This window comes from Arachis stenosperma, chromosome 9 (assembly GCF_014773155.1).
Source record: "Arachis stenosperma cultivar V10309 chromosome 9, arast.V10309.gnm1.PFL2, whole genome shotgun sequence".
NCBI lineage: Eukaryota > Viridiplantae > Streptophyta > Magnoliopsida > Fabales > Fabaceae > Arachis > Arachis stenosperma.
The window spans coordinates 120798313-120814747 of NC_080385.1; the positions used below are offsets into that span (position 1 = coordinate 120798313).

At 37.3% G+C, this 16435-nt stretch overlaps 1 protein-coding gene and 1 non-coding gene across 3 annotated transcripts; one reads left to right on the forward strand and one right to left on the reverse strand.

The window, feature by feature from the left end:
• The first annotated feature begins 388 nt into the window (after positions 1-388).
• On the forward strand, positions 389-496 carry LOC130953944 (small nucleolar RNA R71). Its single transcript, XR_009076103.1, has one exon. It is a non-coding gene; the product is annotated as a small nucleolar RNA R71 (small nucleolar RNA).
• Positions 497-7771: 7275 nt separating this feature from the next.
• Positions 7772-12785, reverse strand: LOC130948842 (monodehydroascorbate reductase, chloroplastic/mitochondrial-like). Of its 2 annotated transcripts, none has more exons than XM_057877718.1 (16): positions 12540-12785; positions 12184-12455; positions 12016-12093; positions 11640-11711; positions 11315-11433; positions 11142-11226; positions 10801-10890; positions 10300-10401; positions 10110-10199; positions 9867-9947; positions 9566-9637; positions 9387-9481; positions 9210-9298; positions 9074-9136; positions 8858-8898; positions 7772-8575 (listed from the first exon to the last, which is right to left on the reverse strand). In XM_057877718.1, the coding sequence occupies exons 1-16, from the start codon at positions 12550-12552 to the stop codon at positions 8444-8446; spliced, it is 1494 nt and encodes a 497-aa protein (XP_057733701.1). In that variant the 5' UTR covers positions 12553-12785; the 3' UTR covers positions 7772-8443. The 2 variants fall into 2 exon arrangements, with proteins under 2 accessions (XP_057733701.1, XP_057733702.1); XM_057877719.1 differs by having other exon boundaries at positions 12184-12452; positions 12540-12772.
• Positions 12786-16435: the final 3650 nt, after the last annotated feature.

Genomic DNA, 16435 nt, shown 5'->3' on the forward strand with positions numbered 1-16435 from the left:
CTAGGTAATTCACCTCTTCCATTGAAGGGTTCTCAGGATCATAAGTTTCTTCTTCAGGTGAAGCATCCTTAGTACTGCTTGGTGCATTTTGCATTCCAGACAGACTTTGAGAAATCAAATTGACTTGTTGAGTCAATATCTTATTCTGAGCCAATATGGCATTCAGAGTGTCAATCTCAAGAACTCCTTTCTTCTGACTAGTCCCATTGTTCACAGGATTTCTTTCAGAAGTGTACATGAATTGGTTATTTGCAACCATTTCAATTAGTTCTTGAGCCTCTGTAGGCGTCTTCTTCAGATGAAGAGATCCTCCAGCAGAGCTATCCAAAGACATCTTGGATAGTTCAGAGAGACCATCATAGAAAATACATATGATGCTCCATTCAGAAAGCATGTCTGAGGGACATTTTCTGATTAATTGTTTGTATCTTTCCCAAGCTTCATAGAGGGATTCACCATCCTTCTGTCTGAAGGTTTGGACTTCCACTCTAAGCTTACTCCATTTCTGAGGTGGAAAGAACTTTGCCAAGAAGGCATTGACTAGCTTTTCCCAAGAGTCCAGGCTTTCTTTAGGTTGTGAGTCCAACCATATTCTAGCTCTGTCTCTTACAGCAAAAGGGAATAGCATCAGTCTATAGACCTCAGGGTCAACCCCATTAGTCTTGACTGTGTCACAGATTTGCAAGAATTCAGCTAAAAACTGATGAGGATCTTCCATTGGAAGTCCATGGAATTTGCAATTCTGTTGCATTAGAGAAACTAATTGAGGCTTAAGCTCAAAGTTGTTTGCTCCAATGGCAGGGATAGAGATGCTTCTCCCATAGAAATTGGGAGTAGGTGCAGTAAAGTCACCCAGCACCTTCCTTGCATTGTTGGCATTGTTGTTGTTTTCGACTGCCATGTCTTCTTCTTTGAAGAATTCGGTCAGGTCCTCAACAGAGAGTTGTGCCTTAGCTTCTCTTAGCTTCCGCTTCAAGGTCCTTTCAGGTTCAGGGTCAGCTTCAACAAGAATGCCTTTGTCTCTGCTCCTGCTCATATGAAAGAAAAGAGAACAAGAAAATATGGAATCCTCTATGTCACAGTATAGAGATTCCTTGAGGTGTCAGAGGAAAAGAAAAATAGAAGAAAGAAGAAGGGGAAGAATTCGAACTTTAATTAGATGAAGTTCGAATTGTGCATTAAGAAAGAGTAGTACTCCATAAATAGAAGGATGTGGGAAGAGAGGAAGAGGATTTTTCGAAAATTCAATTAAAAAGATTTTGAAAGCATTTTGAAAAATTGATTGATAATTTTCGAAAATTCAAAGTGAAAAAGAAATCAAGTGATTTTTGAAAAAGATTTTGAAATTTAGAAATTAAGAAGATTTGATTGAAAACTATTTTGAAAAAGATGTGGTTAAGAAGATATGATTGGTTTTAAAAAAATTATGTGATTGAAAAGATATGATTTGAGAACAATTTTTAAAAAGATTTGATTTTAAAAATTAATGACCTGCCTAACAAGAAAAGATATGATTCAAACATTTAAACCTTTCTCAACAGAAAAGGTAACAACTTTGAGATGTTCAATCAAATCATTAATTGTTAGTAAGTATCTTTGAAAAAGAAAAGAAATTGATTTTGAAAACATTTGATTGAAAAGATATGATTTGAAAAAGATTTGATTTTGAAAAACTTTGAAAACTTGAAAAAAATTGATTTTGAAAACAAAATCTTTCCCCTAGTGCCATCCTGGCGTTAAACGCCCAGAATGGTATCCATTCTGGCGTTTAACGCCCAAAATGCTACCTTTTTGGGCGTTAAACGCCCAACCAGGTACCCTGGCTGGCGTTTAAACGCCAGTCTGTCCTTCTTCACTGGGCGTTTTGAACGCCCAGCTTTTTCTGTGTAATTCCTCTGCTGCATGTTCTGAATCTTCAGTTCCCTGTACTATTGACTTGAAAATAGAACCAAGATCAAATAAACAAGGCATGCAAGACACCAAACTTAAAATTAAACACTAGACTCAAACAAGAAATATTTTTGGTTTTTATGATTTTCTAATTTTTTTTGTGCTTTTTTCGAAAATTATGAAAGCAGAAAATAAAGGTTTCATAATTCTCAAGTTGAATTTCCAGGAATCATTGCAATGCTAGTCTAAGACTCCGGTCCAGGAATTAGACATGCCTTCACAGCCAGCCAAGCTTTCAAAGAAAGCTTCGGTCCAAAACACTAGACATGGCCAATGGCCAGCCAAGCCTTAGCAGATCATTGCTCCAATAGCAAGATTGATAGAGATCAACAAGCTATTGTGATGATTAGTTGAAACCTCGGTCCAATAAGATTAGACATGGCTTCTCAGCCAGCCAGATTTCAACAGATCATCATGAAACACTAGAATTCATTCTTAAGAACTCTGAAGAAAAAAAATACCTAATCTAAGCAACAAGATGAACCGTCAGTTGTCCATACACAAACAATCCCCGGCAACGGCGCCAAAAACTTGGTGTTGTTGCCGGATCAAAACATGGCACTGTTATTGCAGGGAACAAATGCGAAACTGTAGTTAGGACATTTAATTCCCCGGCAACGGCGCCAAAAACTTGGTGCACGAAATTGTGATCACTACTTTGTCCATATTCAAATAATCCCCGGTAATGAATCCAAAAACTTGGTGCTCAATACCATGGCATAAACACAACTTCGCACAACTAACCAGCAAGTGCACTGGGTCGTCCAAGTAATAAACCTTACGTGAGTAAGGGTCGATCCCACGGAGATTGTTGCTATGAAGCAAGCTATGGTCACCTTGTAAATCTCAGTCAGGCAGACTCAATTGGGTATAGTGATAAACGAATAAAGCATAAAGATAAAGATAGAGATACTTATGTATATCATTGGTGAGAGCTTCAGACAAGCGTATGAAGATGCCTTCCCTTCCGTCTCTCTGCTCTCCTACAGTCTTCATCCAATCCTTCTTACTCCTTTCCATGGCAAGCTCATGTAGGGTTTCACCGTTGTCAGTGGCTACCTCCCATCCTCTCAGTGAAAATGTTCCCATGCTCTGTCACAGCATATGGCTAATCAGCTGTCGGTTCTCGGTCAGGCCGGAATAAAATCCATCGATCCTTTTGCGTCTGTCACTAACGCCCCGCCTGCTAGGAGTTTGAAGCACGTCACAGTCATTCAATCATTGAATCCTACTCAGAATACCACAGACAAGGTTAGACCTTCCGGATTCTCTTGAATGCCGCCATCAGTTCTCGCCTATACCACGAAGACTCTGATCTCACGGAATGGCTGGCTCGTTTGTCAGGCGAGCACTCGGTTGTCAGGCGATCAACCATGCATCGTGTTATCAGGAATCCAAGAGATATTCACTAAGCCTCGTATGCTTGTAGAACAAGAGTGGTTGTCAGTCACTTTGTTCATAATTGAGAATGATGATGAGTGTCACGGATCATCACATTCATCAAGTTGAAGAACAGGTGATATCTTGGAACAAGAACAAGCGGAATTGAATAGAAGAACAATAGTAATTGCATTAATACTCGAGGTACAGCAGAGCTCCACACCTTAATCTATGGTGTGTAGAAACTCCACCGTTGAAAATACATAAGAACAAGGTCTAGGCATGGCCGTGAGGCCAGCCTCCCAATGATCTAAGAACTAGATGTCCAAAGATGATCAAAGGATCTAAAAATAATCCAAAGATGAAAATACAATAGTAAAAGGTCCTACTTATAGAAAACTAGTAGCCTAGGATGTACAGAGATGAGTAAATGACATAAAAATCCACTTCCGGGCCCACTTGGTGTGTGCTTGGGCTGAGCAATGAAGCATTTTCGTGTAGAGACTCTCCTTGGAGTTAAACGCCAGCTTTTATGCCAGTTTGGGCGTTTAACTCCCATTTAGGTGCCAGTTCCGGCGTTTAACGCTGGAATTTCTTGAGGTGACTTTGAACGCCGGTTTGGGCCATCAAATCTTGAGCAAAGTATGGACTATCATATATTGCTGGAAAGCCCAGGATGTCTACTTTCCAACGCCGTTGAGAGCGCGCCAATTGGGCTACTGTAGCTCCAGAAAATTCACTTCGAGTGCAGGGAGGTCAGAATCCAACAGCATCTGCAGTCCTTTTCAGTCTCTGGATCAGATTTTTGCTCAGATCCCTCAATTTCAGCCAGAAAATACCTGAAATCACAGAAAAATACACAAACTCATAGTAAAGTCCAGAAAAGTGAATTTTAACTAAAAACTAATAAGAATATAATAAAAACTAACTAAAAGATACTAAAAACATACTAAAAACAATGCCAAAAAGCGTACGAATTATCCGCTCATCAATGTTCCACAAGATGATAAATGCGCATAGAATTAAGAGCTTTAATATCAAAGTTGAGAGTACTTAGCTTCTTTAAAGACTCTTTAAGATAATGTTCCAGGTGGATTTCTCATGGAACAACTTATATGATTTATTGTTGTTTGCCAGCTTCTGCTCATAACGAGTTTAAGTGTTTCTATGGTGATATCAAGACTTCCCTTCCTTCGTGCTTCTTAGCGACTTCAACCGTCTTTTCAAGAAACTTGGGTATCAGGTGTTTCTGAACGTGTAGATGTTCTTTGCTACGTACACCTTTGCATACTTGTAGGGTGTTCATAGAGATATAGTAGAAGCACATCTAAATAACCTTAAGTTATTTAAATTCAAAGGTCCTTGTCTTGAAAATCTCTCTTTTAAACTGAAGTCTCCATCTAGAGTACCTGGCTTTGTTGGAGAGAAATTCTTGTCCAAAGAGTATGATACCTTTTCTTTTGGCATTTCTACTCTTCAAACAAAAGTTGACAAGCTTAGATTTGAATTGGACACTATGAAGGCTAAACTAACTAGTGTCAACTCGAAGTGAGAGCAATCAACCAAGTATAACGAGGTTACTTTTTTCATCATATCCTTTGAAGATCTTTTGAAGCTTTTCTTAGTTATTTTTTGTGAAAGATGTAAGGCTTTAATAAAGTATATTTTTTTTTGATGTCTCTATGACTTTTATCGTTATACCTCTCTTTGAGTGTCATGCTTTTCTTTTTATTTAATACTATGCATACTCCTTCAAGGAATTTTATTTCTTTTGCCTACTTGTGTGATCATTTTATTTTAAATATACGTTTTGCTTTTGGAGGAGGAATCTATACACACATTTAATACTATGCATAATCCAAAAATTTTCTTGCCCTGCTCTTGCTCTCTCTTTTTTATTAAGGAGCTCACAGGGTGTGATATCTCATTTTCTAGAATTCTTTTTCAATGCAAACTTTTTAAGATGCATCATTTATAACATTTGAGTACACGATTAAAGACGAAATTTTTTCACCACTGCTTCAATGAGCATTGATTTACTATGGTAGAACTCCCTGTTGAATGAGTCGGGATTCCATAACACTAGGATATTTTCATGGGCTTTTGGTAATCTTGTGAGCAGGGAATTGATAGCCCCCAAAGATTTTTTTCAAGTTTCTGAATGACTCTTATTAAGGCTTTGGCTATCTCTTTTTGAATTTAGGATTCTAGCCCGAGTAGGTTAAATATGATAGTATATCCTCAAGATTTCAAAAGATCTCTTGCTAATGTGTCTTTATCTTAGGACTGCTCCATGGTGATCATTCTTTTAGCCTCATCTACAATATCAATCAGTATTATCTCTCTTGCAACACCTATCATTCCAATGTCATGTTAGGAAAAGGGGTGTTCTTCACACCTGTTTGATTTTGTTCTCTGTGTAGGAGTATGTTTCCTTTTTTTACTTGGTTATGGAATACCATTCTTACCACGTAATAATCAGTTAAACCATGACTCTTATTTTGATGTACCAAGCAGTACTTTAGGTCCCTCAAGTCTTCTAGTGGTTCTCTATATGTTCTGGGATTCAATGTTTTGTCCTCGAACCATCCATTTACGACCACCATGGTCTGAGCTATGGAAAGGGATAGCGACGGTGGAAGACTGCTTCTGTTAGGACCCTGACGATAGGAACGCCTTCTGCTCCTACAATTAGCAACACACACCTCTAGAGGAAAAACTTCTTTAGATCTTCTCTCATTGCACTTCATTGCCTCAGTTATGTCAGATGCTGTCTTCAAGAGTATAGAAAAGATATTTATGTTGCTCATGAACAGATAAATTTAGGACCCGTCTTCCACGTTTCTAATACACTCATACGCCAATTGTGGTTCTAAGAGGGTGTCCATGCAAAATAAAAGCTTGATCTATGTATCTCTTGATAAATGTCACTAATCCTTCTCTTTGTCTTTGTTTCACTCTTCCTAGGTCCATGATGTGCATGAAGGTTCCTCCTCTAGAAACTTGTTGCAAAATTCCATCACCAATTGCTCCCAGGTGTTGATGATATTGGCTTTTAACTTAGCATACCAGGTGAACGCCCTTCCCGTCAATGACTTCGAGAACTCCCTAATCTCGAACTTCTAATGGTTCCTAAACACTCTGAGATCATCCGAAAATGATATGATGTGTTTCTTGGCACTCACGGTACCATCAAACTTGCGAAAGTGGTTGTACCCCCTTAGGGTACGATTTTGCTAGAATGTGATGCTCAAATGGTGGGTTTATCTCCTAAGTGGGTTAATTTGCCTCTTTGTTGTCCTTTAGGATGTGTGCCAACTCCTTGCGAGTGACGGGGATGTTCTTATCTTTCTCCATATGCTCCTGATTCATGAATGGAGGTGGCGAAAGGGTTATCAAAAGGGAGAGGATGATACGTGTTCAGAAGGGTATTTTCATAATTTTAGAGAGAAGGGACAGAATAGTAATTTTGTCATATTCAAAGATCTAAATACTAGAAGAATTATACAATGCTAGTCTTGGACATCAAGGAGACCAAGAGTTCATCTCAAAAACAGTGGTGCTAAAGTGGTGACAACACATAAGATCCATTGGGTTAAGCGAGGATAGCAAGAAGCTCAAAAATGGCCTTCAAGTTCATTGGGAAGATATAAATTCGAATTTAGTTTGTTAGAATTAAATTTGAATTGTTGTTAGGGTTATCAAAAGATTTGATTTGATTTTGTTTTATTTAGTATTTTTAGGTGTTTTAAATTTAAATCAAAACTGATCTAATTTAATAAGATCATATATAATTTAAATTGATTATTATATCTTTAGGATTTTAAATTTAAATCAAATCTGATCTAATCTAACAAGATCAAATTTGATTTAAATTAGTTATTTTATCTTTAGAAAATTTAAATTAAGTTATCTTATATTATCTTTTAGGTTAATTTATTAAAGATCTATTTAAATACTTTTTGTGAGACAATTTATACAATTTTTAATGAATAAATTTTATGGGAGCTATTATGCACGTTATTCAATATGTATTCAAGCGAGGCAAGTGATTAGCTTTACTTATTGCATGAAAAAATTGAAATATTTCTAAATATTAGTTTCTTTCAATTTTATCATTCTGATCTAAATTGTCAAGAATAAATTCTTTAAATGTTTAGTAAGAAAAACCCTTCTTATAACCTAAATTACTAAAAAACAAATTTCTTAGAGGACTATTAAAAAAATCCCTATCTGTCCTTTTATATTTTCATTTTATCTTTTTTTATCTTTTGTATTTTGTCCGTGTCTTTTCTTATCCTTTCACTCTTCATTCCTAATTTTTTATCCGGCCTTAAATTATTTTTGGTCAAAAACTTGTTTCTAACAACCATGAAATTTGAATAAGGCTAATCTGCTAACAGTAACAGTAACCCTGTGGTGACGATATCTACCTTGCAAGAAGTGTAACTTCCCCATGTCCCAAGGGAGAAGGGGGAATTTGTGGGTATATAATGACCAAAAGTATTAGGGTAAAGTATATTTTTTGTCCTTAAAGTTTGACAAAATTTTCAAAAATATCCTAAATTTTATTTTATTTTAATTTTATCTCAAAAGTTTTCGATTTGCATCAAATATATCCCTGACCATCAAATATACCCCTGACGGCTAATTTTTCAAAAAATTTAAGACCAATTCAACAACAATTTCATAAAAACAATCCTCAACACAAGTCAAGTATAATTTTCATGCATTATTATTAGATTAGTCTTAAATTTTTTTGAAAATTTAGTAGTCAAAGGGTATATTTGATGCAAATTGAAAACTTTTAGAACATAATTGAAACAAAATAAAACTTAGAAATATTTTTTAAATTTTTATCAAACTTCGAGAACAAAAATATACTTTATCTAAAGTATTGAATTATTAAGAAATTATTGTTGTTACATAGACCCAAATGGCAGCGGATCATATCCAAAGGAGACATTCAGCTCGTCGTGACCAAGATGAGAATACCACGAAAATTATTTCCTCTCAAAGGGACGGCCCCTACTCTCTACTAGGATGATTTTGATGGCCGGTAATCTTAGCGCTGAAAAGCAGTTACAGCAGAGTGGAATTGCCAAGATCTGTATTAGACTGTAGCTTCAACTTGCAAGGATCTCCAAGCAATGTCTAGGGCCTCCTCCACAGAAGATGCGCTTTGAAGCTTCGCCTTATCAATTACGGGTTGATTTCTGGCTAGTTTAGGCAGGAGCTGAAATTCCTGAGAAGAAAAAAAGTATATATGTAAAATGATCCCTCTAAAAATCTGTGACTTGTAGCTGCACTTCTGTGACACTAGGACATATAATAAAGGCAAGTTTTTATTTATTTTTTAGGTATAAAAGAGTTTAAAGCGTTTGAAAACTCAAATTAAAAGCCAAGTAAAATTAGGTAATTTTCATGAAGATGCTTCTTTATAATGGCAAACAACTTCATGTGTATACTATCTAAATCTAACAGCTACTATATGCAGTTGAATGTTGAAAGAAACAGTAGCAAGTACCTCAGGGCTCCCACTTTCAAGCAGCACTCCTTTCAGCTTACCTGAACGGCATCAAGTAATTATATTCTTAGTAATTGCAAATCAAAAGATAAATAAGCACTTGCATACATTCCGCAATAACACAATAGCATGTCTTTGCGAACATCACTATAAACTAGGTAATCCAAAGATTAATACAAAGGGTCACAGAAGATAAAGGGACCGTAAAAGACCTACCAGATTCAATCCAGAAGGTAGCTACTTTAGGATCAAAGTTTCCAATTTCAACTGTTTCTCCGACTGTCAAAAGAAAATTTAAGAGTAAGAGGATCGGAGAAAAATTCTCTTATATTTTATTTTGAAGAACATTTACCATTGTCTCCGAAGAACTGCCACCATACTTTTCTGGGGCTCCCTTCATATTCAAACACCCTTGAGTAGAAGTATGGAAGGTAATCGTACCTGAAACGCATAAATGAAACTAAGATAGATCAGCAGGGACATAACCACAAATTCTAAGTTAATTGCAGGAAGAGATGGTTGATTATACGTGTGAGTTTGTGCAGTGAGTAATGATTTTACACAGTGCTGTGCTGAGCGACGAGCATGATCTACATGTTCCACTCGAGCAGTACGGTTATATATCTGTCCAGTTTTCGGAAATACATCAGGTGAACAAGAAATTAAGAGAACTCAATTTCAAGCAAATGAATGGTATTTGGTATATACCTTTAAAGGGAAAGCTGCGACATCACCGATAGCAAAGATTCCAGGAATGCCAGTCCGGAACTGACCATCAACCTGAAATACGGATAACTTTAGTTTAAGGCTCTATCAAATTACATCTGTAAATGTAGCTCAAATAGAGTAGCTCAAACAAAGAACACGGTCTCCAAAAATTGATGATGTACATTCACAGAAGAGGAAAAGTCAGTGAAAGGATGGCATAAACAAAAGGCTCTTCAACTGTTACTGTATTTCAACATGCCTATAATTTTGTTGCAAATAATCTGTTATTCATTGGCTTTACCTGTAATCCACCAACTTGTGTATTCAAGCCCACCCGCTCAAAGGGACTCACAGCAGGTTTTGCTCCAATGCCTACAATTACCTGCAAACCAGAAGAAGAACGTAATTTCCAATTCATTGAACTTCTCTAATACAGAAGTAACCTCTCTGTTCTAATAATTCATGTTACTAAAGCAAATAACAAAAGAAGGTGTCACAGCAGTCAAGCTTTATATTAAAGTATATATTAAAAGAAAATAATTACCGTATCAGCTTCTACAACAGATCCATCTCCAAGTTTGACACCAGCTACATGTCCGTCAGGGCCAGCTTCCAAATTTTTTATGGAGGCACCCTTTTGAATATGATTTAAAGAGAGAAAAAGAAAAGGAAATGTAAAGAGATTTTAAGCAATATCAACCATAGCCAATACATCAAGTTACAGTTTTACAGACCTTCAATATTTTGACACCATTCTTTTGGTAGAGTTCCTCATATCTCCGGGAAAGCGAAGGAGTGAACAGTCTTTGCAAGAGATGATCCTCGGGAAATATGATCTATATTTTCACGAGGACATAAAATTTGAGTCAGTAGGCCAAAAACTTTACAAAATAACCAACTTTTTTTAATGTATATACGGACAACATATGTATGCAACTCTCATAGTATAATAATCAGAGTAGGCAAAACAACGCGAATATGTATACACAGTAACAGTAAGAAGTCATTTTTGTCATGCCATTCCCTACCACAGTGTAGACTATGTAAAAAAAAAACAGTGATCAGGAAGCATTAATGTCATACACTTATTCGTTATTCCCAAAATTACTCAACGTAAGGATTGTCAAAGCATAACCCAGAGTACCTAATTAAATGACTTCTTTCGGTTTAGCTGAACACATTAGTAGGTAATAATGGAATCAGGACAGGAGATAAGGATTGAGGAAAACACTTACTGTTGTATCAAGTTTCCAAGCAACTGTTGCAGCAGCAATCTCCATTCCTATATATCCACCTCCAACAACTACAACCTTTTTTGCTTTTCCCTGGAGACTTAAATCCATGAGGAACAGAGTATATGTTCAAATAAATTTATCTACTGTAAATATATACATAATGAATCATAATACATGACAGTTTTGAGGTAACCCTCAGAGGAAATATGCACAATTTGCAAAATCCCAATTCACATGAAGGATGCTAAAGCTGCCAATGCAAAGTTTAACCACTTCAAAAGTGGGAAAAAAAATTCAAACTAGTAAAACAATAGGTCAAAATAGGCTTGACCATATATTACCAATGATGAAATCAGTGCATCAGCATCTGCAACCTCCCGGATATAGTGAACGCCAGGTAGGTTTCCCCCAATTTTCTCCGGAAATCTATCATCAAGACAGTTGACAATCAGATTTTGAGGACCAGTTTTTTATTAAAACAATATAAGATGAACTAAAGTAAATAGACTGATACCTCGAGGCTGAACTCCCTGTAGCAATTATAAGTGAGCCATACTTCAGATGTTTTCCAGAATTAGTTGTCAAAGTTTGCTTTTCAATATCAATATCCTTGACTGGATCTTGATACAACATCTGAACAGTAAACCAGTAGCATGAAATGTATGAGAACTGTTTCCAGCCTGACAATGCTACTTCAAATTAAGAGCTTTCCAGAATAAAACCATCCATTTCATTTCAAGCAATCCTGTCTCAATAGTATAACGCGCACAAACACAAAAGTAAAAACAATCTCGACAACTTGTATTACAAAATGATTGCAACTGCAAAAGAGAGCGTACCTCTATCCCCTTCTCTTGATACCACTCTGGAGTCTGCCTTTCTCCACCCGATCCAACACAGGTGTGAAAACCCTAGGAATTAAGAATATAAAAGTAAGGATTTACAAAGACAGGTGAGTAAATGAGAAATGAGTAATCTTATATTGACCGTGATATAACTGAGCTTATAAGCAATAGACTGATACAATGAGGTGCATCGAATAACTAACTGCCTACTTGTAACAAACAAACAAACAAACTCTAACAGAACTTTCCAGAATTAGATAGCTTAAATAACCGAGTATAATTCCAATACACCGTTGACAGCACAACAATTGGATAAACAGCAATCAGGACTAGCAAAGGCATATCATAGGGAAAGGAGGAAAATTATTACAGGAAGGCGCGCAGGCTTCTTATCCGGTGGAAACAAATACGCTTTTGTGAGTGCAGGACGCTCGTAAGGCGCATATGCCTGTATTTGTAAATCGTATCAATCAAACAGAGAGAGATAGAGAGAGATAGAGAGAGAGAGAGAGAGAGAGGTCAGAAAGTAGAAAAGGACCTCTTTGGTGACAATACAAAGACGACCATCGGCCATGCCGTGTTCGACGAAGGTGCGAGCAGCATATCCCGCGGCATTTCCGCCCCCAACGATGACGTACTCGCGATTCTCGTTGGCGAAAGCGGCGTAGCATCTGCGGAAGCTTCTGGAAGGGAGGGAAGTGGAAGAAGGACGAGGTCGGGTGAGAGGATTGGTATGCGAAGGGCGAAGTAAGAGCCCCTGCTTGAGCGAGAGGGAGCTGGATGCTGCTGCCATAGCGAGCCTGCGAACTGCTGAAATCGGTAATGGAAAATGACAAGAGTGCACAGGTGAAGCAATCAAATGCTAGACGATGAAGGTGAAGATCGTGAACGCACCTGAGGAAGGCATTGATGCCCTTATAATAATTACTTAATTAAATAATAATGATTTAATATTTATGACTTGACTTCTTGTTGTTGAAGTGTGTTAGGGTGGCTCTAGAAGAGTTCGAAGGGGCATGACTTAGAGACGCTAAACTCCCATTCAACAATCAATTGGGTGAGTTTTACAAATGCGATTGGCGATTGGGGAGATCATTTATATATGTTGCGTTTCTCCATTGGAGCTGCTGAGCCTCGCCATGTTTCTGCCACCAAGGTCGTTTATGACATGGTGTTATGATTGGGCCGTTTGGGCTAAGCCTGTTAATAGATTAAAATTAAAGGATACCGAAGAAACAAAAAAAATTGGACCCATTTGAATTATGCATTTGGATTTTAGGATCAGATTAGTCTCCACTGATATTATCTATCTATCTATCTATCTATAAATTTATCTATCTATATCTATAAACCATAGAAACTTCATAGAATCTATGTTGATATGGCATTTTTTCGTTTTTTATTTTTTTAAAATAAATGTTTAAAAAGTAGTTGATTAGTCAGAGAGAATTGATAAAAATTTGTATCCAATGTATTGCCTGCTCTACGCTCTTTCTCTGTCTCTCTCTCTTTCTTAAATCATAAATAAATCTATCAATAAACTATAAAAATTTCGTAGAGTCTATGTTGATATGGCATTTTTTCGTTTTTTATTTTTTTAAAAAAATAAATATTTAGAAAGTAACTAATTAGTCAAAGAGAGTTGGTAAAAATTTGTTGTCCACTCTATTGCCTGCTTTGCGATCTCTCTCTCTCTCTTTCCCTCTCTCTCTCTCTCTCTCTTAGATCATCTCACTCTCTGAGCTACATCCTCTCTCTCGCTGGTTTGCTCTCTCTCGATCTCTGGCCGACTACTTCTTGCGGTCTTTCTACTCTCCCAGTAGGACTGTAGGTTTTCACCTAATTGGCGCCAACGAAGGGTTCAGGCCAACGGATGGTGACGGTTACGGTTACGGAGAATACGGGTTCAACACTTAGCAGGCTCTTCCTCCGTACCTGTCTGGTCATAAGCGAGGGTTTCGAGGAGTTTCGCCAGGTGAGATATCATACTTTTCATTGTGATCTGGATCTTGGTTGCTCCTCTCCTATTTTGTTTCCTTTGCGATCCTATCTTAATTTGTCTTCAAATTTTGATTTTTCCTCTTTTACCATTTTTTATCAGTTCTTTTGAGTATAAGAGGTGGTGCTAAAGATGATAGCAAAGAACAGGGGTTGAAGTCATTTCCTAGGAGTCTCAAGCTTATATTTATCATAATTTCCTGGTCAGTTGAATTTTTTCAGAATTGAGATCTAAAAATTACGAAGATAACGATTTGATCTGAATTTTAAGCTGTTGGATATTTAGGTTTAGTTAGTCTCTATGCTATTTCGTGATTTTTGCAAAGAGTTGGTATTTTTCTGTTTGCGTATCTTCTTGACTCTTAGGATTTACTTTATAATTAAATCAGATATTGAGAAAGATTATTACTATATATATTTTGGTTCTGTTGTGTAAGCCTGTGATGGTACATAATTTTATGGAAAATATAACGACCCAATTTCTGGTACGTCATGATCATACTAGAAACTAAGCACTACCAACTTGTCTTCCTAATTATTATCTATCATTTATTATATGAGCCTGATTCGTTGTTAAAAGCGTAATTATTTTGCGAGGTACTTTTTTTTAAATGTATGGATTAATAAATAGAATCATTCATAATCAATTCATAAATAATAACAGATAAAACAGTTATAAATAACCACACATAAAATACATCACAAGCAGTTGACAATATTCGGTGATCTAGCCTTTATTAGAGTATAGACTTTTAGTTAGAACACCCCTAGATATAGCTAAATAAATCTATATACATATATATACACACAACATCCTAGGCCCTGAACTGTTAAAGAAGTCCCTAAGCTGGCACCCAAGCTAGCCTAGACTCTAAACTCATCTAGTCCCTCTAAACTACTAAAGCGAGGGAAAGTACATTCTAGGTCTTCAAAACTCAAGTCAGGTAGAATGTCATCAAAAGATGGAACATCATACTACTCCACTGCACGATCAAACATTGTCATATGATGTCTCTTGTACCACATCAAGTAGTCACATAACAGTAGTCTCGTACACAGGATTTACGTTAAAGTTCGCATACAAATGGGATGCAGACGTTGGTTGGTCTTACAGTATATACATATAAACAGAGAATGAGAGTCACCCTAGACTTAGAAGACCATCTAAAACGGAATCCTCTTTGTGAACGGTTGTTAGCGAACTACGGAAGGGTACTCACGTTTCCATCTTAAGGGGAAGGAAGAGAAAAGGGGTAAGAATTGCGGAGTTCTTAGTAGGGTCGGGGTTATTGGTGCACGAAATTGCAATAACACTTTTGCAATCCCGCACAACTAACCAGCAAGTGCACTGGGTCGTCCAAGTAATACTTTGCGTGAGCAAGGGTCGATCCCACAGAGATTGTCGGCTTGAAGCAAGCTATGGTTACCTTGTAAGTCTTAGTCAGGATATCAGAAATTATCAGGATTGATTGTAAAAAGCAAAAGAACATGAAAAAGGTACTTGTTTTGCAGTAATGGAGAATAGGCTGAGGCTTTGGAGATGCTCCATCTTCCGAATCTCTGCTTTCCTACTGTCATCTTCATCAAACACGCAAGGCTCCTTCCATGGCAAGCTGTATGTAGGGTTTCACCGTTGTCAATGGCTACCTCCCATCCTCTCAGTGAAAATACGTCCCTGATGCTCTGTCACAGCATAGGCTAATCATCTGTCGGTTCTCAATCAGGCCGGAATAGAATCCAGTGATTCTTTTGCGTCTGTCACTAACGCCCCGCCTTCAGGAGTTTGAAGCACGTCACAGTCATTCAATCATTGAGTCCTACTCAGAATACCACAGACAAGGTTTAGACCTTCCGGACTCTCTTGAATGCCACCATCAGTTCTAGCTTATACCACGAAGATTCCAATTAAAGAATCCAAGAGACATCTACTTAATCTAAGGTAGAACAGAGGTGGTTGTCAGGCACATGTTCATAGTTGAGAATGATGATGAGTGTCACAGATCATCACATTCATCCGGGTTAAGAGCAAGTGATATCTTAGAATGGAAACAAGCATGATTGAATAAGAAACAGTAGTAATTGCATTAATCCATCAAGACACAGCAGAGCTCCTCACCCCCAACCATGGGGTTTAGAGACTCATGCCGTGGAAGGTACAAGAAACGTGTAAAAAGTGTTATGAGGTCATCAGGTACCGATTACAATGTCAAAAGATCCTATATGTAGTAAACTAGTATCCTAAGGTTTACAGAAATGAGTAAATGACAGAAAAATCCACTTCCGGGCCCACTTGGGTGTGCTTGGGCTGAGCAATGAAGTAATTTTGTGTAGAGACCTTTTCTGGAGTTAAACGCCAGCTTTCATGCCAGTTTGGGCGTTTAACTCCAAGTTTTATGCCAGTTCCGGCGTTTAACGCTGGAATTTCTGATGCTGATTTGCCACGCCGGTTTGGGCCATCAAATCTTGGGCAAAGTATGGACTATCATATATTGCTGGAAAGCCCAGGATGTCTACTTTCCAAGGCCGTTGAGAGCGCACCAATTGGGCTTCTGTAGCTCCAGAAAATCCACTTCGAGTGCAGGGATGTCAGAATCCAACAGCATCTGCAGTCCTTTTCAGTCTCTGGATCAGATTTTTGCTCAGAACCTTCAATTTCAGTCAGAAATACCTGAAATCACAGAAAAACACACAAACTCATAGTAAAGTCCAGAAAAGTGAATTTTAACTAAAAACTAATAAAAATATATTAAAAACTAACTAAAAGATACTAAAAACATACTAAAAACACTGCC